We start from the raw sequence: 23,399 nt of genomic DNA on the forward strand, positions 1-23,399 counted from the left end.
GTACATAAGAAGTACATCACCTTGGATAACAAACAAAAGATTAATTAATATAGTTAAAAAAATTGTATAAAAAGTAATATGCAGTTTCCACTTAGATTGAGATCTTATTTGATTTTTTTTTTCAAGTTAATCACCTAGTACAAGTAATAAGGGTCGATTTGTTTTACTTATTATCAAATTTCATTATACATAAAAAGTACATCCGATTAGATGAAAAAAAAATTATATGTAAATTTTTAAAAATTGTACAAAAATAACACGCACATAAAATGATTATTTAGTTTTGGTCTCTAAGTTAAGGAGTTTAAAAGAAAAATCATCCCAATTAACATTTGTGTGACTGCCCCTGACATTTGAGAGTAACTGAAACGCATTAGAAGACCAATGTGAGGTATCTTAGTCAAGTCCACTATTTTCTAAAACCTATTTGTCCTGAAACCTACTTGCTACACACGTTTCTGTGACCAACAAGAAACTTCCATAAAATAAAACAAAGCAAAGACCAACTCTAAATTTTTAGACTTTAATGCCAAGTGACATTAATTATTTCTTCATACTTTGATTTTAATTTTTTTTGTGAATTTTCGTACTTAGATTTTGTGCAATGCCAACTTGCCAAGTCTTGCTCTAATAGCTGCTCATGCAGCCACCCTACATAGAAAACCACAAGGTCACCAATCTTGCCAAGTATTCATGTTATTTTTCTTTGAGAGATCCTTTGTGAAAAGACGTCTTTGAATTTTTATTGTCTCCTCTAAATTATAAATTATATAATGGACTAATAATAAAGAAATAACTTTTTTCTTTTTTTAAGTCTGAAAATCTAAAATAAATTAGTAACTCACATGATCAATTATGTATTATTTCATTGTTTAATTCTTTTAGCATGTACAAGGAAAATAAATGTATTAAAATGTTACTAACAAATTAGTTTGTATTACTGTCATTGTTGTCTCATATCATAATTCTCAATTCATTTGAAACAATCACTAGGCATCATTACTTCTACAATCTAGTTAACAAAATAAGATTTCTTAAAATAATTACCATGCATGAAGCTTTTTTTAAAAAAAAACAATTTATTTGGATCTAAAAGAATTAAAGCAAAGGACTTGAACATGTGACACCCGTAACATTCATTGAGAAGTGGAATTCACTAAAAGAACTTGTACATTAAATTGACCTACTTAAAATTTAAACTGGGAATATTTCCAAATTAAACTCAGCACTTTAGAGTATATAAGTTGAATATTAAATCATTGTAGAATGTGATTAAGAGTTTTAGAAACCTACATTTCACTATTTAAGCTCAATCCAATGTTATGTGTTTTGAAGACAATTCAACCAAACTGAGTCAGAATGGACATTGTAAATTTGACCGTTGAATAATAAATCCGACGAGGACCCATTTTCTTCTACGCAAGAAAATACGTAGCAGCCTTTCCTCTCTCCTAAAAAATTACCACGATTCATAATTTATTGATTTTATTCATGATTTTTTTTATAGCAAAATTAACTACTTGGTTTGAGTGGGATATTTGTTAATAAAACGTAGAAGACAATTTGATAAAGTAATGTACATTATCAATTCATTTACAAGATTTTGTTAATAACATTGCAAAGACTAATATACAGCTAATATTTGATATCATTTCTAGAACACAACCATGTCCTCCCAGTATTTAGATAAAACCATTAAGAAAATAAGTTTCTTTACAAAATCAAATACATATTTAATCTTAATATTTTTATGATGATTAATAAAAAAACAATTGTTTGTTGAAGTCACAACTTCTCCCATCTCATTCCAACTTTGCTATTAAACTAACATTTTAACTACTCTGTATTATCTTAAAGTTGTTTTAACATTTTGATATACATAACTATCACACCCAAAACACAATAATAAGAAGAAGGTTTGGTTTTGTGTTTGAAATATTGATTGAATTTTAGTATTGTCTATTAGTTCTGTCTTTAAAAATATAAAGATTTCATATTTAAAAATATATTACAATTTTTTTAATATATCAAAATTGATGTATTTTAAATGCATATAAGAAGAGTAATTTAAAAAATTCAATATAAAATATGGATTCCAGAAAGAAAGAAACTAATTTAATAGGTTATATACATCATGTTAAGCAAAAGAAAGAAACTAATTGAATAGGATTGCGAAAATTGTTAATTAATTTTTTTTAAAAATGTTAATTAAGATTACAAAGACTAAGAACTAGTAATATTAGTATTACCAACAAAATTAATATGGAAAACATAACCATATCTAAAAATATAAAGAACAAAATCACATTTTGTTAAATATCATAAGATCAAATCATGTAAGGAAAAACTAATATGGTGAAAACCTAATATCATAAGACTGATAAATTAATTTTTTGAGGTCTAGTAGGAAGATATTATAAATTATAAATAAATATGACATGATTTTAGTTCACATAAGAAATTGACATATTTTAATCTAAAATTTCAAGGTTATGGATTTTTTTTCTTGTACGATACTTAATTTCGTCACTTCTATGTAACATAATACTTAGACTCACATCTCAATTATTCTCGATATAGACTAAGCATAGTTTTCATTGAAAAGTAGCACATAGTTGCCACTTAATTATGTACTAGTGCTAATTTAACAATTATTTGTGTTGGGTTTTAGACATGGGAAGACCAAGTTTGAGGTACCGCGTTGTCTTATTCATACGTTGATTTTGTAGGATGTCTAAGTCTTGGTCCTATGAAATGCAGATGCTAAGGACCCAATATAAACATCAACACAAGCTCACTACTTCTTCAACCTTAGCCCTCATCATAAGCCTAAAACAGATACTTCTCAAGCACGTTGCAAAAGTTTGCCGAATTAGAATCAGAATCTTCAGAGACTCAGATAACATGGCAATTGGTTTCATGGAGGTGCATCTTGTGAAAGCAAAGGGCCTGCATAACTCTGATATCATAGGTATCTAACAACTCACTTTGCCTTACATTATATTTGTTGTTAAAAATAACCTTTGTTGTAAAACTCTTTTTCTTTTCTTTAAAACTCAAATGAATGGATAAAAACTTTGTATTACATGTTTAAATCAGTAGCTTATGAAAGAGTTTACTCACTTACCTGTGTTGATAGGTGAAATGGACCCTTATGTTCTGATACAATACAAAGACCAAGAACAAAGGAGTAGTGTCGCCATTGGTATGTTCTGGTGTAACCAAGTCAATGTTTGAATCTCCCTTAGGACAATTCACTTTTTTTTTTCTTAACCTTTTTGGTTGAACACACTCTTCAATGGTGTGTTGTGCAGGCCAGGGCATAAATCCGGTATGGAATGAGAAATTCATGTTCAAAGTAGAATACCCTTTATCAAATCATCAACACAAGATCATCTTCAAAATTATGGACCAAGACTTATATACAGATGACTTTGTTGGAGAATCCATGTAAGACTTCATAATAATTCATTAGTGTTGTTCTTCTGAGCCTCACTTTTAAGACAAATTTGTTTTTTTATATGTAGAATCCATGTAGGAGATTTATTGGACCAAGGAGTGGAGAATGGAGAAGCTAAACTACAAACTCTCAAATATAGAGTGGTTCGTGCAAACAAGTCTTACTGTGGTGAAATTGATGTTGGTGTTACTTTCACCCTACAGGTAATTTTCACATTTTTGTCAAATGTAAATATGTGTTACCATTACCAATGTAACTTTTTGGATTAAAAGTGTTTACTTTTATTAAATAATCTTATATTACCCATCAAAACTTATGTTCCTAATTAGTTGGTTTTGATCTTTGTTGAAATTGATGCAGGTGGAAGACGATTATGCAGAACGTAATCACTATCTACCACAGATTAGCAAGGATGTAGGATTTAAAAAAACTAAGTAGATTTACATCAGAATAGTTTTGGATTTGGATTAGTTGTAGTTGTATACTGTGTAATAGATTCAACCATTTATTTTCAATGGTACATTATATTTCATTTCTTTTGATTCTTTTTAACAAGATACATTTTATTTCCTTTTTTTAATTCTTTTTAGCAAGATACATTTAATAAATTGTTGTTGTATCAAATCAGTTTGTACTATTCCTTTAATTTATGTTAATTAAATGGTTTTCATTATTCCAGAGTCAGTTTAAAATTGATATAAGTTATTTAAACTTTAGAATCGTTTATATTAACAAGTAGCCGTCTTAGCTCAGTGGTAGAGCGCGTGGCTTTTAACCACGTGGTCGTGGGTTCGATCCCCACAGACGGCGTTTCATAAATTTTTATATAGCTTTTCTATAAAACAAATTTGTAGTTGTTTCGTTTATGTGTTTCACGGTACAACCACTTCATTCATGGACTTCACGTCACCGCCACCACCATATTCACACCTTTTCAGTAATGAAAATTCCAGTTCCAGCATTTTCATGAGATGATCATGCATTTCTCAAACCCAAGACACATTCTCCACCGTCCCAATCCACCGCACATTCTCATTATAAATTTACCACTTCCACTTTTGATGTTTGTTTTCCACTCTTTTAATTTAAGGGTCTTCATCGTATCATATTCAACCCCCTCTAATTTTGTAGCTAACTATATACTCTTTAATGTCACCCACTAACAACCAGTTTCTGTATTAATATACCTCACTACCTTTGCTCCCCTTTATATATGAACTTCTTCACTGCCACCAACTTCCCCACACCAAAAATCTATACTTTTTTACCTAAATGTCAAAGGGCTCTTTCGGATTCACATAAAGCTATGAAATTTGAAGACTATCTCATGGAGAAAAGCCAAGAGCCTCACAATAGACAAAGCCTTGAGAAAGAGGTGAGTGAGAGTATACATAGCTCAGGATATGTTTGAATAATGTTTTCTGAGTATGATTTCCTTTATTTCCTATGTTTTCGCAGGTTGTTCAATTGCAAGCACAGTTGAAGTGTGAAGAGGCACTCAATAGGATCCTACGTTGTGCTCTTCATGGACCTGTTTTTTCTCTTCCACTCATTCCCCCATTGTTTCCACCTCAGGTATAGTAAAAACAAACACATAACATATATAGACAAATAGCATCAGGTAAATTTTTATTGTTCCTTTTTTCATACATGGTATATCACATTGGACTGTTTTTGCTTAGTGATTGCAGATTCGGGAGCTTCTTCAAGAATTGGCAAAGGTTGAGGAAGAGATCATCATGCTAGAAAGTAAAGTTCAGGAACTGAAACTTAGATTGTTCCTGGAGAGGTACCAGAACATGGATTTGGAAATACAGCATAGGAGACAACAACAGCCTAAACTATATAAACAGTTCCGAGGATCTTCAAGACATGGTTCAATGATTACCGAGCAGAGGTCAAGTTCTCTCGATTATGAAGTGATAAGTAAAGAAAGAAAGATAAGCAACAGAAGAGCCTCTCTAGGTTCTGCATTGGATTTCCACAGCTTATTTTCCACACCAAGAAGGTCAACAGGTAAACATATAGCACAATAGAAGAGCCTCTCTAAGATGCTTTCATGAGTGATTATAAAAATGCACTTCGATTCCTATTTTCAAACATCCTTAATCTTGTCAGAATTTGTTGATTTCATGTTTTGTGATTTTTCTGTGGACAGAATATGAAGTGCCAAGAAGGAGTAGTGGTAAGATAGCTAGAGAATACCCTATCCATATAGAAGATGCCATTGAAAAACCAAATGAAATGTCAGAGGAACTGCTCAAGTGTCTGATAGGCATTTTTCTGGAATTGAACAAAGCATCATTGGACAGAGAAGAATCAGAAACTGTCCCTAGACTCACTCTTCCATGCATGAAGTCCACTGGCTTGATAGCAAAGACCTCATCAAACAGCAAGGCACCTTCAAATAGCAATGTCTCATGTCTTGATCCTTATGGCATATCATCAGATTTGGATTGCACAGCAAGAGATGTAGGACCTTACAAAGACTTCATTCAGATCACAAGGAGCTCATTGGACATAGACCGTTTTTCACAATGCCTACCAGCATTCAGGAAATTGAGGTTGATTTTGAAGTGTTTAAACATTGTCCACATATGTTGTAATGTTACACTACCTTCTATTTCCATTTCTTCTTTTCATCTGTGTCCTCTTTTGTAGGGTGTTGATGCATAAGCTATGTGATGTGGATTTAAGTTTCTTGACCTATAAGCAGAAGTTGGCCTTCTGGATCAACATCTACAATGCCTGCATAATGAATGTACTGTAAGGCATTTCATTTCAAGCCTTCATTAACATCATCTTATCAAACATCTCTGCGTGGTAAATCTCAGGAACCTTTGTGTTTTGGTCTAATTACAGGCATTTCTAGATCATGGCCTCCCTTCTACTCAGGAGAAACTGTTGTCTCTAATGAATAAGGTATATATGTTAATGTCGGTGAAAAGTCTAGAGTAACTAACAACTGAACTATGTTTTTATTTTCCGAGTTATGAAGCATGAACATATATTTTCTCTTAGCGACTGTTGTAATTTAACTGCACAGCAACATGTTGACACAGGCTGCAATGAATGTTGGCGGGATTGTACTGAACGCTCTTGCTATCGAACACTTCATTCTTCGGCACCCAAGTGAATCAAAACATGTATGATATATACTTTTGTTATGCAACAATAACTTCTCAAGTGTCTGCACTAGCCTTCTTTTTACTTTATTTTCTTTTCTAAGGCATTAAGCTACTTGTCCTAACCTTTATTATTACTTTCTGAAACTAACGTAAGATCCAATGAATTTAGATTCTATTAAAATACCAATTGGTAAAGATTCAGACAACATAAAACTTTCAAATGATAAGTTTTGAGCTGTAAGGGAACCATGCTACTATGCAAATGTAATGTCTGTGTTTCCCTCTCTCCATGTGGAAACCGATTATTCCAAATGGAACAACGTACTTTAGAGAATAAAAAAAGTAATCTCAGTTTCCAAACATTGATATTTCGAGTACTCATAAGATGAACCTTGGATTTTTTTTTTTCATCGATGACTAAGATTACTTATTTTATTCCTACTCCTCTTAGATGGGTCAAAATTGTTGCATGTGACGTGTATTGATGTTCTTTAACACCCAACTAACTATATAGTTCACAAAAGGGTGCTGTGGACGAAAAGGAAGTGCTATTACGACATGCTTATGGTCTGGGATATCCAGAACCCAATGTCACCTTTGCTCTTTGTCGAGGAACCTGGTCCTCACCAGCAGTAAGTGTATTTAACAACCTTTGATGAAGCACATTGACAAAGATTTTTGTTTGATAAACATATGTTACATATATGCGGTGTTTGTTGCAGTTAAGGGTGTACACTTCAGACGAAGTTGTGAACCAATTGGGAAGGGCTAAAGTGGAATACTTGGAAGCTTCGGTGGGTATCACAAACAAGAGAAAGATAGTTGTGCCTAAGCTTTTGGAGTGGCATATGCATGATTTTGCAGATGAAATGGAGTCACTGTTAGAATGGATTTATAGCCAATTGCCACGCTCAGGTTCATTGAAGAGGGCCACCATGGAGAGCCTCATACGAGAAACAAAATATCCTATGTCTAAGATGGTGGAAGTTCAGCCATATGAGTCTGAATTCCGCTACCTCCTTCCTATATAAATAAGAAAGTAAAATGCCACACTTTTACTTTTTGTTTTCTGAAAATTTTTCAGTTAGTAGTGAAATCTTTATATGTTTGATTATATAGTTGTATTTATGTTCCGTTAATTAGCTTAAATTTATGAGCATTGCTACAAAGTGTGAACGTTTTGACATGAATTTGAACGAATTGAAAAGTTAAGGAGAAGAGAGATCATAAAGGAGGGCAAGGGATGCACAGAAAGAATTTCATGGTTTTGACTGTATTTGATAAGTAATATAAATTGAGAGGCATTGTAGTAGAAAAGACTTATTTTCCTGAAGAAGTGAGAGGGGTTTAATTCTGTAATCCAACACAGATTACTGTGACTATTTTTGGGTAATTTTTTTTTAAGTTTTGTCATTGCTGTATGGAAGATTGCTTTGATAGTTAGTAAGTAATAATGTATTTTGATAAACATATGTTACATACTCTTTTGATTTTACCAAAATCTTATTCTGTTATACAAATTGATGAGAAAAAATTAGATTTGCTCTTTGTTCTCTGCTGTTTAGGAAAGAGGAGGTTTCTTTTGTTTTTGTGTTTGTTTTCTTGGTTAAAAGCATAAAAAGGTGATTTTTTTAAGTTCTAACTTACTACTGAGCATAATTAGGTATGTCTGAAATATGAGACAACAAACAAAGTCGTCTTAGCTCAGAGGTAGAGCATGTGGCTTTTAACCACGTGGTCGTAGGTTCGATCCCCACAGACGACAAATATCTGATTTTTTCATTCCAATAATCAGCACGCATATTTTTTTACAGCAGCTATATATATGTATATATATATAGTAATATATATATACTAAAAAGTTTGTCTATTGAGAGAGAGAGAGCTTAAGTACCTTTTATAGTTAATGCTTATTAAATAGAGGTATAATTATTTTTTATTTACTATAAAATTATAAATTAATTAAATACAATGTAGAAAGTTTTTTTTTTTAAGTTACATAAAGATACAAATTATTTTGGATAAAAAAGTTATTTGACATCAACAAGTGAAATTTTACAGTTTAGAAGAATATATTTTTAATTTCTTTTTTGTGAAATGCAGCCTAGATGACTAAAGTTATGTGAGACTATTATAAGCTTCCGAAAGAAGGGAAAAAGGAAGTTCGTTTAAAGTTGAGCTTTGTCTGCCAAATAATAAGTATCACAGGTTTTACAGGTTCCACTTCGGGACGATTTCCCTGTACTAAACTTTACTACTGCTTTGTTTGGATTGAAGACAAATTAATAATTTCCCCTAATTATTTGTTTTATTATAAAAATATATTAATGCTATTAAAAGATTAATCAATTAGGGTAAATATCTATATTATATTTTCGACATGATTGACATATCATCAACATAAATAATTATGTATCTACTTACCATGCAAATTCACCCATAAAAGAAAATCTATGAATGAAGTTGAAAATTTGATTTTTCGTCCTTGTTAATGAATGGGTGACGATATTTGGATAAAAAAAAATACTCACTCAACAACTCAAATCAATAATATTTTAATATATTCGTTTTGTATTTTCAATTCTAATTTTAATATATATTTTCAATTCAAAGTATTATTTTCATTTAAAATTTTGCAAAATAGGATACATAGGCTCGACACACAATTAGTTGTACAAAAATAATAGATCTTTATTACAATCAGAAATCAGAAAAATCCACATGGTAATTTAATATTGCGTGTCAGTTAAGTTCCTTTCCACAAAGAAAAAGAAACAACAAAAATTTAGAACAAACGTATTATTGGATAAATTTATTGAGTTAATTCATTCAATAATAGGATGGATAGAAGAAAGAGTAGCAACACATGCTGATATGAATTTGCTGATAAAAAAACATACTATAAGAATTAGAAGTATAAAGTCAACGGAAATTAGAAATCAAACATTAAAGAGAATACAATAATTTTAATCCCTACCCTACCCGTTTTTTTTCTTCTTTCCCAACAATATATAAAAAGGAAAAATCTGAATTCCAATGCCGCGCCAGAAGTCATGAAAAATATTCAAAACAATTACTTGGACAGCATGAAAGTTTTTCAAATGTACCTACTTACCCACAAACCATTGAGTAGATTTCTATCCGATATCAAATCTTATAAGTGGGTAACAGAAGGCTCAACTAAGAAATTGACAACCCTATTTAAGAAATTTAACCCAAATACGGTCTCTTCACAGTTAACTTTTATAGAAACAATTAATGGGTCGCAGCATTTACCTTCAACAGTAACTGTGATTAAGCATGGCATTGAATTGCTCAAGATCTCACAGCTGAAACGCAAACACAAACCAGATGCATCATCAAGGTTGGTACCGACCGGCATATCCACAGATACAAGGGAAAGGTTTGCATTGCTTAGCATCTTCAGTGCCAACGTTTCACAGATCACAAGGAATTTGTCCTCGGTCAAAGAGTTGCTTCCCTTGTTCAGCTCGAGAATGTGATCAGTAAAAGTGCAACTGTATGCAAATTATGCAAGAAAGTCAACTTTAGAATGACGACGAGGAAACAACAAAGGAAAATGTCTTGTCCCAAGAATGAAACAGGAAAAATATTTGGGAGCAAATGTCTGAAGGCGCAGGGAACATAAAAGCTCATAAGTAACAGATAAATATAAGTGATGATTAATGCACAAAATAGATTCAGTTTCTTGCGTCATTTAAATTACCAAGGCAAGCCCATCTCTACATAGTTTCTATTCAAATCAAGACGCAGCATTACTTTATCTAACAAGAGTTGACTGCACCAGATATTTAATATTCTGAAGCTAGCAAACATTTGCAAAGATCATTTTGTTCGACAATTGCAGATGCTAACGTCATTTAAAAAAAATAGTTAAAAACTAGTTGGGCAAAATGCTGAGATAGGCTATCTGTATAGGCCCATATAGGTAAAAGTAGTAGGGTTTATGTGCTTTGTTGAATTCCATAATAATTACGAAATTGTGACATTGTTTTCACTTTGTTTCTTGCTTTCAAATATTTGTACAAAGAAACAAGACATCTTTGTATCGTAAAAATTGATGAAAACAGAAAACATGTTCAGTAACCAAACAGGCGTCTAATTATTCTAGATTCTAACAGTAAAAATCAACATGCGGGATATACTGATTTAATCATTTTTTGACATATAAATATTCAGAAAAAAAAACCACATTCTAGAGATGCTTTCCAAGAAGGCCCCCTAAAGTATACAGAAATAAAACAAAGAGCTTGAATAAGTAATATCCATACGTTTCAAAATTTAAGCCTCCTTTATGTTTGACATGCTGGAAAAGTCAAATAAGTAAATAAATGGTCAAAAGACCAAAATAATTTAAATTTAAGTTCACTCAATTCCCCCCTCTTATTATAAAGCTTCCATTTTTTAGAGTTCAAATTTTCAGTTTTCTCCCTCACTCTCAACTTGCATATTATCATAAGAAATTTGACCGATACCTAACCCTCTATTACAGTATTTAAGTTTTCAACATAATTAGTACAATCCAAAGGGCTATCGTTTTCGTTTAAGATAATATGATGAAGTATAATTTTTCCTACAAACTACAAGGCACATGAACAGATGTATCCAACAAACAACAAATGACAGCCATACCTCCTCACGTATTCAAACATCCCAGGAAGATGAGATTCCTTATCTCTGAAATCTTCAATACTGATGGGAAGTGGTTTTACAAAGTATCCTATGTCAGGCTTTAACTTGACAGGGAATTTCTTGTCGTTGCAAAATAAAGCCAGTTTTAGAGGCAAAAGGTGATGATGGAAACGCACTAGCAGCATCCGGTTTGCTGTCTGACCAGGATCCAGAGAAGGGATCTCCTCCATGGAAACTAGTGCAGGTTTATCTACATGAAATTTCAAGGTACTGCAACAGAGACATAAAAGTAGTCTAAGCACTTCTAAGCTAGCATGTAAAGACTTCACATGGGTAAATTAGCCTGTTCATATATCAAAGTTTACACAATCTACAGGCAATCTAAATTCAAATTTTCACTCTGAAGTGATAGGTACTGATTTATGAAAACCAGTTAAAAAAACAGAAAAACATACACGTTCTTAGAACACCTCAAAGAGAAGACAACCACCATAAAATATCAGAAAAGATTAAAACTTACTTTTCAGTTGGTGATGATATTTGATCAGTGGAATCAGAGCTTTTGCTATAATCTTCGTCTATCAAGACTATATCAAGCATGGGCTCCAAAGAACAATTTTCAAATAATAATTCCAAACATACAAGGTGAGATGATATGGTAGAAGTATCGGATGAAAATGAATAATTCACTTTTAACCCATTTCCATTTGCAGGGTCTAAGAGAGTGTGGCATTTGGGTTTAACTCGGCTTCCAATATTTCCAATGGTTATTCGTGCTGAAGATCTACGAACTTGGGTTTGTTCTGTCTCACTTCCTTTAGATGACCTGGTTGGTTCATCTAACCAAGACTCAAGAGACTTAGTTGACATCAAATCCTGAAAACCTTCTGTGCCAGAGGTAGCCCCACCATTCTGATTTTCGTGGACGTTGCCTGTGTCTGAAATCTGGATCAATGGATCAACGTTATCTTCAGCTTCATTGCCAGAAACAGATTCATCACTGCCACTAATGTCGCCTGAAGCAGTAATAGACTGTTCAGAACTATAATCTGAAGCACTTTCCTCATCCAAAGGCCCAGATGTGCCAGTATCCTCCTCATCTGAATCACTCTTAGCAGCTCCATCATACTGATCAAGATCAGTGTATGGCAGGCTACAAGGTTTTGGGAGAGGCTCATATCCTGGAGCTGCATGGAATACCAACTGTGAAAGTGACCCAGGGAGATAAAATCGGTAATCAATGGGTTCAGATGGAACTCTCACGGCTTTTGTCTCTCCGAATATGCATTCTGCAAGTATATAGGACTGTTTAGTTTTTTCTGATTCACTATTTGCTTCTTCCCCATGCTGACACTCCAAATTACTAGAGAGAATTTTCTTTAAGTAACGTGCACGATCACGAATATCATAATTAAGGTCACACTCCGCTAGTTCAATTACATAAGTCCAAATTTTTCTCACAGTCAAAATATCTTCCCCCTTTATGCACAGTAAGACCTGTCACCAAAAGACATTTAAATCATAAACTTGTCACTTTCAATGGAACTTTTTCTCACCTTAAAAAAAAGCAAGATCCTGAGTTCTAAATTTGTCGTTATATGGTCCTATAAAATTTAGCATTTCTTTCCTCTGCATTATTATCAGTCTTTAAAAGGTTGTCATTATTAAAAAGAAGCAATTAGGTTTATCATCTTCCGTAAGTAGGTCTTAGGGGCCTTTGTCAAGGACAAGTTTGCTACGCTCTATATATGATAGGTAACAAGAAGGATTTTCCACATTCATAACTGTGACTAGATCCTACGCTATGGCCCATCACGTTTGTCCAATTAACAAATCAATCAACTGATTAGCAATTTTAAAAAAATCAGTCTGTTTCATGCAATAGTATAAAGATAAGTTGATGATATACCTTTGCAGTTGTATTAAGAATCTGAAGCTTAGCTTCTAATGCTTCTGAAGTAAAACATTGGGCAAGATACTTAAGTACTGTACTCAACATCTTGGGAACTACCTCACCCAAAGAGCAGTACTTCCCCAACATCCAAATAATTATTGCACGGGCAGCAGGAACCTTGATTTTATCCAAGCTACGGACTAACTGAATTATAACCTTTTAAAATGCAAAAGTAGAGGGTTCAGAATGAATGAACAAGCGATGTACCAAAAGATTGCAAGTGCTAATCACTCAATTAAAATCCCACTCACAAGGCAATCCATATTGTATCTAGAAGCAAGTTTTAACTCTAAAATAATAAAAAAAGGAATAACAGTGCTGTGGGAGATGATTTTGTACAAAACAATACCTTCTCATAACTGGATGGTTCTAATTTTATAATTGATTTGATGGATGTAATTGCCTGAATTAGCACACCCTCTTCTCCATCCAAGGATCTAATTTCACCACAAAAAAATTCTGCAAATATGGATATTAAACCAGAAACATTATATATTTCAATAGTAAATAAACTAAACAACCATATCGCACACCTTGTCTAACCAGAGTCAACAATCCTTCCAAGCATAAAGCTGCAATGCTAGGAAGTCGCTGAGCACACAGACCAATGGTAGCAACCGTGTCAGCAGCAAATCTCCTATCCGGATCTCTGATATAATCCTAGCAACACACTAAGAAGAGTGTCACCAAACAGCATGATTTAAATATCATAGGGAAGAGTTAAAGGAAAAAAACCATAAAACATAATGAACCCAGTGAGCAGGTGATGTTGATGTCTGCCTAACTTATTTTGGCAAAAAATACATATCAATGTAAAATACCTGAAACTCTCTATAAATGAACGAAATGGATGTATCCGTAGCAATAGAAGAAAGTATATCCAGTTTCAGTGCCTTTATCTGATAGGAATCTGAAGAGCATATGAAAAAATCTTGATAATGTGGAGCAAAGAGAAATGGCATAGCTTTAGCAAACACTTGGATATTGCACAATACCTACAGAAGTCAAAGAACAGACAATAATTAATGCTGAAGTTAATTATAAAAGAAATTGAGAAATAATGTTTTCTTTCCTTATCCAATTATGGGTTCTGTGTACCCCATATATCCCCTAATAATCATTTCATATAAAAATAAATAAAATTTTAATTATTTAACAAAGAGATACTTTCCAGCATTTTAAATTGGCAATAGTACGTTAATGGTAAAAGCAACCAAGTTATCACCCAAGAACAATCAAACACCATTACCTCTCAAGGATCTGCGTAAAAACCAAAAACCTTGAAAATTCTAACACCCTGAAGCTACAAAGCTATCTGTCATTACATTATGTAAAGAAATCACTAATAGTGTGTTTGAATTCCAGTTACGAAAAGTAAGTTTCTTTCAATGAAATGAAAAATCTGGTTGAACGGAAAAGCATCTTGAAGTTGCTTTGAAATTAACCAACGTTTTGGACCAAATGAAACATAAAAAAAAAATGTCAAACGTTTGGCATCACTTTCAAAGCAGAACGAATAGGGGTTTGGGCTCCCAAACGGGAAAACAAACACACCCTGATTCCGTCTGTACTTTGAAAATTTAAATGAACGAATCATCAATCAAACATTACATCCATTCTAGAAACCGAGAACTCTTATTTAGATGTCTGAAAATATTTGTCCATTAATAATGCATATCTTGACAACTGTCACCACTCACCACAACTGAAAATTTCCTTGAGTAAAACTGAAATCAACAATTCCTAAAACATGACAACAATGCCATCCATGTATATAATAATAATTAGATCAAGCGTTTAAAGGAAAGGGCATTAACATGGTCTGCTAAAATGTAAGGTTCTAGGGCTCATGAAAAGTTCCAACTTCATACCCACACCATCTATGTAGATATTTGGGTGTCACCCAAGCTAGAAGACACTGGGCAGATCATCAAAGTAGAGGAGTGACTCCTGGAGGTATCATGAAACCATCAAAATGCAATAAACCAAGAATAACACTATGTTAAGAAGTGAACTTTAAGCCTAATTCAACTTTACAAAACTGTCTTGTAAGGTGAAGTTTGCACCCACTTATATGCTATGAAATTATCTTATCTCTAGTCGATGTAGAATCTCTAACACACTAAAAAAAGATAATTACTAACTACCATAGGATGCTTAAGGTATATCCCAGACCGTACACAAACTGTATTCATTCAACTAGCATTTGGTGCATGGAAATAAAAACAATTATCATTTAAAAATTTATGCTCATCATAATTGCAAATCTAGACAGATATACTAAAAAACCTATGACTTGAAAAAGATTAAACTGTATGAGAGAAATTTATTGAATTTATTCAATGCAATAGAACATAAGCCTTCATATATAAAGAATTCTAACCCTAGAGTAATGATTACAAAGAGACCTCTAGAATCTTCCCACAACAGACTTGTCATTATTAGAATATCCTATTATAGCTTATCAAAATATTTTATCCTGAATCAGCACTCGCCTTCAAGCTGGTGAATGGATATCTATCATTCCCAACTTGCATGTGAGATCATGAAATCATTTAGTGGGAAGACCTCTTGCAAACAAATCTGCTCACTAAAGCCCAAATAGGTCATAAGAAGTGGTGGTAAGGACACTATCTAGTTTTTTTGTAATATAAAGTGTCGGTTTATCTCTATGTGCTTGATCCTATCACGTTGAACTCAATTGTGAACAATGCTAATAGCTAAGAGAAAGGAAATAGACTCAAAAGGATTAAGATCATCTAGTAGAAGTCAAAAGGGTAATAGATTAATAAGATAGATGGCAGTGAGGATAGTTTCTCTCCCATAAGATTTAAGGACGTACATTTGAAAATGAAGTCTCTGTGTCACTTCAAATATTTTTCCTTTCAACAATGTCATTTTGTTGTTGTGTACCAACACATAAATTCATGAACAGTATCATTTTCCAAAAGGAATTTAGACACACCATGATTTACAATCATTAGTAAATGTTACAAACTATTTAGCACCAGATAAACTAGAGTTTGATTCAAGTCCCAATATATCAAATGAACCAAATAAAAACGATGAACACTTTTTTTATTACTAAGAAGATAGGTGGCAGAATGGTGCTTTACAAATTGACATACATCACATTTGAATGACAATAGATTTTTTTTTTTAAAATAAAGAACGGTATACATGGACTTTATAGCATAAAAAGATGAATGCCCTAAACAATGGTGGAGAAGCTAAATTTGGGAGGACTTAGACATAAAGCAAGACTAGAGACAAGAGACAAGAGGTAGTCGTTTGTGTACTAATACTATCCAAAGTTCCCAAGTCTTCAAGGCAATACAACCCATCCTACTACTTGCCCGCTCTAATGATCTTCCCAATGGAAAAAATCCTAAAAAACATAATGTGCAAAAAAGGTTATAGAAAAGTTTAGGTAATGAGTAAGCTTTTGAAAAAAAATAAGATTATTAGAAATTTTTGAAACATGAAGGACATTTTTAAGGCCGAGGGATTGCAGGAGAGAAATATTACTATGTCCAGTTATTTAAATACAGATCCCATTGGAAACAGTAATGTGGTTTCCAAGAAGAGAAACATATGATGTTAAAATAGGTGAATAAAGGATCATATGGTTTATCAGACCAAAGTTTATAACCCAATAATCCTTATGTAAAGTTTTAGAAACATTAAAAGAGTAATTAGAGTCCTTACCAATCATGCTTATAGAGCAAGTTCTAGAACATGGCTTACTATTAAAATCCACGAGAGATTTAGACATTCAATTTCAACACATAATGTAGGCATTTCTTCTTGAATCGAACTGAATGAAGGGGTCTTATCAGAACTTGAAGTTGCCTAATAAAACTTCCTTGAGGGCTAACCTTTTAATTATGCAGAAGAATGAAAACTTTATCCTTTCCACGTAACTTAAAGCAAGTCTTCTTGGTGTTGCCAAATTTCTTAAAATGAGAGCACCAACTATATTTCGTGCCTTCTGAGTTGAGTTTCATGTTCCCAAGGTTTTACAGCCTTTCCAAAGGATGTCGTAACACCTTTAGTGGAGTGCTCATTCATCATGACCATTCAACAAGTCTCATCACACCAGACAATGTATAAAACTATGCAATAGATAATTCTTCTCTAATGGTGGTTATCACATCACTTCAATGGCCCTACATCCAAAATTGTCTATCCTTTCTGAAACTAATTTAAAAGATAGCATACAGATAGACAGGTTTTTTCTCCTTTCAGAGGCTAATAAGATTAATATGCTTCTCAATAAACTCATTTAAAAGTTTCATGAGCCACAAGGCTGATCAGGAACAAAATATAATCAAGGGGGGAGTAGAAACATCATCTAGTAAAAAATCAATAAGAGAAGTAATAATGTAATAAGGAGCAAAGAATAAAACACAACCTATAATCAAATAGTAGACATTTACACAAGGTCCTCAAAAGAAGAATTCATGTATAATTTATAAAATTATATCTAATAACAAACAAATGAAAGTAACTTAGTATGTAGAACTGAAGCAAGACAAGACAAATAAACTAACAAACAATTCAAAGGAATGTTGCATACCACATATCTTGAGGCAGATGATGATCGCAGCACAAACAAGAGTGGTTTAACAATTCTTTTGATGTCCTCCTTAGAAGCCATTATCCAGTGCACACTAGCAGCTGCAAGAACAACTGCGCTGTTATTACTCCATAGCAATGGTGATGTACATTGCAGCAGGATCTTCACAACATTAGTAGTGCAAGATGTATATTGCGATGCATCTAATTTAGGAGCAACAGTATTTGTAGAACTTGAGCGTGATAAGTACTCGTCTGGCCCTTCAATGTAACATTGGAAGATCATTTTTGCTAATTCAGATACAGTCTTATTAATGGCATAACTCGAGTCTTCTTTTGAAGTAATATAGGATTCATCTTCCTCTAAATTGCCAACATCTTCATCTAAATTGCCAACATCTTCATCAGACAAAGAAAACATGACAGATTCTTTGACAAGCCCATGCTTTGCTATCACATAGCGCAGAAGGATCCCAATTAGAATTATTTGACCCCACTCTTCCACATCAGGAAGAATCTCACACAATCGTTTGTAATTTCTTCCGATCAACGAAAAATTGTTAGGACAAACAGAAGTAAATGCAGATGCAGCAGCTCCAACAACTCCCGGGGAATGGTCGTTTAAAAGTAGTCCAACAATCTGCAGCATAAGAAGAATTGTAATTTATGTACTGTAAGGCTTTCCACCAAAGCATTGATCAAATCAATTATCTGGCACAAACCCATCTTTTAATAATGTTTATTTCAAAAGTATGTAGCCCAAGGAAATTGTTAGCATTGGACCAAAAGAGCCTTAGAGACGCTTGCTGGAGCAATAGATTATAATTCAAAATCAGAGAAATTGGATGGAAAATTAATGAAACATGGTTTGAAGCTATTTACAAATGAGGATCCCTGGCAGGGTGGACGACACAATATCTCATAGAGAAGGACAAAAGGAGATGTGTGGCATCTCTCAACCTTATTGGCAAAATCACCATTTAGTTGACCATGAAGTAAGGAAAGATCCAGCCTTGAGAAAAAATTTTAACAACCTTGAGAAGGACCCTAATTCACATTGATGACCATATTCCAATGATTCAATGAACTGGGGAAGTTGTACTACAAGGGAAACTGATGTTGTCAGCCTCTTCTTGGATTCCCAAAATATTGGTTGAATTCACACCACTCCCATGGGATAACATGAAGGGCTTTAAAAAGGACCTACAAAAGGTAGGGAATGAAGGAGATGATCACAAATTATGTAGTGGTGCCACACTTGTCAGCACAATGATTATCAAGTGTTATCACCTGCAACCGTGTTGCAATTGAATTACATTCCCCATGCTGTTTGCAAAGAAGTTAGTTCTAACTTTATTGTGAAGCAATCAAGGTTCGAAGGGATATGACGCTATATTGGTGGTAACTAATAGGCTTAGTGAGTATGATCATTTTATTGCATCAAAAGACCCCTACTCAGCAAGAACAGTGGCAGAGATTTTTCTCGAGAGGTGTAGGTTAAATGAAATTCTAATGATTATTTTTAGTGATGACCAAGACCCTACATTCACAAACCCTGGCAGCAGGTATTTTAATTGCAGGGATTCAGGGAACCATTTTAATAATGAGTGCAGTACACTGTATATCACCTGAAGTCCAATGAACAAACAGAAGTATTAAATCAGAAATTGGAAACACATTTGCTCTGTTTTACTTCAGCACAGTCAAAATTTTGGATTGCCTCCCTTGGTTAGTTAAGAGTATTTGTATAATACTTAATTATTTGGTATCACAGGGCAGCAGGATGTACTCCATTAACGGTGGTTTAAGGCAGAACTCCATCTTCCTTGCCTAAATTCATACCAGGGGAAGTCTTGGGAAAGGTGGTCGCAAAAACTTAAACATCTTTTGGCAAGGGAACAATGTCATATGAAACACTATGCAGACCAGCTAACATTCAGGAAGGTGATTGGGTATTATTCAAAAATTAGACCATAGAGTACAGGGCCAAGTTTATGGAAGAGTAATTCCTCATCTCAACCTTGAGGATAAGGTTGATCTTCCAGGCGGAGAAAATGTTAGCGAGGAATCAGTCATGCGGGATAACCCTTGAGTTGAAGGTTTATACAAGAAAGAAGAGGTGGGATAACCCCTGAGTTGAAGGTTTATACAAGAAGAGGTGACCGAAAGAAGCTCCATTGATTAATAGTTAATATAGCTGTGGGTAATTAGGAAGATCAGTAGAGTTCACTATGTTATACTTGACAGCGGCAAGGAAATAAACTATAGGATATAACTACGGATTAGGGAACACAAAGATAGTGTATGAGTTGAGTTGAAGGTTTATACAAGAAAGAAGAGGTGACCAAAAGTAGCCCCATTGATTAACAGTCAATATAGTTGTGGGTGTTCCAGGAAAACTATTATTTGAGTAATTAGGAAGATCAGTAGAATTCACTACATTGTACTTGATAGCGGCAAAGGAAATAAACTATAGGATATAACTACGGATAAGGGAACACAAAGATAGTGTACGAGGGAACTTGAAACAAAAGCATTGGAATGTAATAAGGGAGATATCTTTTGAAATGTCACCTTGACTTTGTCATTTGAATCAATAACAGTTATCCTTGATTTGTTTCTAATGTTCATCTGGTTGTTGTTACTTATTTTATTAGGTTTACAACATAAACCCTTATGCAAACATCACATTACTCACTCCAGCATTATTATGTCATCTAGATCAGTTGAATTTATATCTCAATAAATAACACAGCATTAACAGACCTCTTCAATTGCAGAAGAATGTTCCTCCATCCGCAAATCATGAAGTTTGGGAAGAGCATTGGCAGCACACTTTCTAACATAAACAGAAGGATCTCTCGCGCATTTCTGCACAGCAACAAGAACAAGTGGTGCAATTACATGAAGGCGAATTCCAGCCATGGCCCGAAGTGCCCAAGCCCTCACCAATGGATTTGTGTCCACAAGGTCCTTCTGAAAGTAATTAATCGACAACAACGCCTCATTCGGACGCCTGAATGGAAGAAACAAAATATTATGCAAACAACATCTCTCATAATTGACAAAATTTAAGACCGCACATGCCACAATTAAACAACAATGTAAATTAACTTCCAAACCAAAGGCATAATTCAAGCACATTCAAATATTACAATTTCGTAAACAAAAATACATCTAATCAACAAGCCATGCTTATTTTTTCAAGTCGCTCTACACAGATCAAAAGTGTTATAAACTTAATCCAGACACTTACTTTTCAGCATAGTGCAGGAGGTACAAGTATACCAGCTTCTTCACTTCCAAGGACTGAGATGCAACATTTTTAACAACCTGTATTCATAATTGAATCAAGCCGTGAACATAAATCAGTTCCAATTTGAATTCTAAATCATGTAAACGAAATAAAAAAAAAAAAAAAAAAAGATAGAACAGACTTTATCGGAACATCTATCTAAATGCAAAATCCTTTTCAGAGGGGAAGGTGAAACGAACTGAAATCCACGTTATATCAGGAAGACGCCGATGGTTGAGGAAGCGTACAGTACCTGAGGGAAGAAGTTAGAGACGTCGAAGCCCTGAGCGATGAGAGCGAGCAAACGCTTGAGAGCTTCGCACTTCTCGGAATCGAACTTGCTGTCGAGGAGAGGGCCGATACTGACGTCCTCGGGATCGTCGTATAGGTGAGCGTCGGTGCCGATCCGGAACACCGCCGTTGATGCCTTGCTCAGAGATTCCGCCGTCGCTCCAAATTGCGGAAACATCATTTCTCTCTTTTTTTTTTATTTTGATTTTTCTTAATCTCTGAATGGATTGAAAAGTTGTTTCTGATCTGTGACTCTGCACTTCCACAAGTGCCAGCAGGAAGCTCCAGGGTGGGGAGAGAGTTCACTGATGACAGTTTGGATGATCCAAAAGCAAACTTAAGGTATTGAATGAGGTAGTTCTCCAGTGAAATTTTCCTTACAGATTATTTACCTTTCTTTAAGTTTTTCTCAGGAAGAAAAAAACACCTGTGATGATTTTTTTTAATTATTAATAATTAAAAACATCATTTTTTAAAAATTTTATTGAGAAAAAAAAAGTCACTGTTAAATCAAAATTATATTATTTTTATAAATATGAGTTGATGGGTTGATATATGAAAGAAAAAAAAATCAGCTTAAAAGAAAATTTTTGAAAGAAAATTACAAATTTTTAAATCATATAAAAAAATCATGCTTACTATTGAAAAGTCTAGTGTTACAACAAAGGAATAGAATATGATAATGTTTTTGTGTTTGAAAGTGTAAATATTATTTTGAAAACATTAAGATAGTAATTTAAACATGTATATTTTCAAGCATAAAAAAAAAAACTACTAAAAAATACTACAAAATTTTAATTTTTAACAGCGATTATAAATATTTCTGAAACGGTTATTATTTTTATTTTCGTCAGTTATTCCATCCATAGAATTTAACCTCATCTAATAACGTCAATATGATATATCCGTCAGAATATTACTTTAAGTTCCATAATCACTATTGTCTAAAAAACAAACTAAATAACTTATCCTAATACTTCTCTACAACTCAGAGTGTTTTATATAGAACAAAGATCTATTTTTCTTATTCATTAAAATCAAACTTTAAATTTTATTTTAAAATAATAAGGTAGCAGTGAACATTCATTAAAAGTCACTGATAATTACATCAAGATTTCCTAAAGATCTTCTTATATTACACTAACTAATCAATTTTTCTTCCTTTTCCAATTACAATTTGGTTTTCTAATTACAAGTTGGAAGTTACTTAATTATATCACATAAGATCAAGATTTTATCTTTGGTCTTCTTCCATCTTAAAAGTTTCATCTTTTATGTTCGTCAGATCTAAGGGTTTAATCATGAACAAAAGGGTAAAAACTATTAAATTGAAATACGATAAGGGTAGAGGAAATTTTGGATGGAGCGATGAAATAGATGTAAAGGTACATTGTTGTAGTTAAAACCTTCAACTTTAAGTATCTCATCTTGAAATATGTTTGCAAAATTAAACTCCAATGTGCTCTTACACAAATAAATTTTATTTTTCCTCTTTTTCTAATTATAGAGTTATTTCAAATTACTTAATTGTATCATCAATATAAGTTTTAGATTTAGTCCTTAATTATTATGTTGTCAACACAAAGACATGAACATGATAAAGCAACATTAAGTCTTTTCCATTTAAATGTAAGTTTTTTTTTTAATTTTCACAATAAATATATTTGTTAGAAGTTCTTTGAAACTATATACATAGACAATTATGTTATGCCTGTGCATGTTGGTAGTTTAGAATTGGTAAAGTATTTAAAATAATTAATACTCAATTATTTTAATATTAAATTGTTGAAGTATAAATAGAAATTTTATAAATAATTTTATTAGTTATAAACACCTCATTAGTTATAAATACATTTTCTTTAGAACTTTCTCCCTTCTCGTTAGACTTTTCACTTTTGTATTCGTTTGTTTGAAGATCAGAGACTGTTGGATGATAATATCTGAGGCGAGCTCTCTAATTTTGTCCGATCAATTTCTCAAATTAAATAAAATGATTTTCTACCATTTTCTAGTTTTGATTTTTGTGCATGTGAGAATTTT

At 33.1% G+C, this 23,399-nt stretch overlaps 3 protein-coding genes and 2 non-coding genes across 5 annotated transcripts; 4 read left to right on the forward strand and 1 right to left on the reverse strand.

Moving 5' to 3' along the window:
• Positions 1–2,782: 2,782 nt before the first annotated feature.
• On the forward strand, positions 2,783–4,048 carry LOC114194069 (elicitor-responsive protein 1-like). The gene is made up of 5 exons (XM_028084112.1): positions 2,783–2,971; positions 3,140–3,205; positions 3,315–3,450; positions 3,528–3,663; positions 3,821–4,048. Exons 1-5 carry the CDS (start codon positions 2,905–2,907, stop codon positions 3,896–3,898), a joined length of 483 nt encoding a protein of 160 aa, XP_027939913.1. The 5' UTR covers positions 2,783–2,904; the 3' UTR covers positions 3,899–4,048.
• A 150-nt stretch (positions 4,049–4,198) lies between these two features.
• TRNAK-UUU lies at positions 4,199–4,270 on the forward strand. The gene has a single exon. It is a non-coding gene; the product is annotated as a tRNA-Lys (tRNA).
• Positions 4,271–4,478: 208 nt separating this feature from the next.
• LOC114194068 lies at positions 4,479–7,737 on the forward strand. The gene is made up of 9 exons (XM_028084111.1): positions 4,479–4,835; positions 4,919–5,035; positions 5,152–5,476; positions 5,619–6,024; positions 6,122–6,221; positions 6,323–6,382; positions 6,523–6,606; positions 7,113–7,220; positions 7,311–7,737. Exons 1-9 carry the CDS (start codon positions 4,674–4,676, stop codon positions 7,617–7,619), a joined length of 1,671 nt encoding a protein of 556 aa, XP_027939912.1. The 5' UTR covers positions 4,479–4,673; the 3' UTR covers positions 7,620–7,737.
• Positions 7,738–8,281: 544 nt separating this feature from the next.
• Positions 8,282–8,353, forward strand: TRNAK-UUU. The gene has a single exon. It is a non-coding gene; the product is annotated as a tRNA-Lys (tRNA).
• A 1,105-nt stretch (positions 8,354–9,458) lies between these two features.
• On the reverse strand, positions 9,459–21,717 carry LOC114194186 (AP3-complex subunit beta-A). The gene is made up of 11 exons (XM_028084280.1): positions 21,322–21,717; positions 21,030–21,106; positions 20,540–20,789; positions 17,775–18,413; positions 14,017–14,190; positions 13,729–13,855; positions 13,545–13,654; positions 13,151–13,351; positions 11,762–12,738; positions 11,242–11,511; positions 9,459–10,106 (listed from the first exon to the last, which is right to left on the reverse strand). The coding sequence occupies exons 1-11, from the start codon at positions 21,538–21,540 to the stop codon at positions 9,743–9,745; spliced, it is 3,408 nt and encodes a 1,135-aa protein (XP_027940081.1). The 5' UTR covers positions 21,541–21,717; the 3' UTR covers positions 9,459–9,742.
• Positions 21,718–23,399: the final 1,682 nt, after the last annotated feature.

The sequence above is a fragment of the Vigna unguiculata genome, chromosome 8 (genome assembly GCF_004118075.2).
Source record: "Vigna unguiculata cultivar IT97K-499-35 chromosome 8, ASM411807v1, whole genome shotgun sequence".
Taxonomy (NCBI): Eukaryota; Viridiplantae; Streptophyta; class Magnoliopsida; order Fabales; family Fabaceae; genus Vigna; species Vigna unguiculata.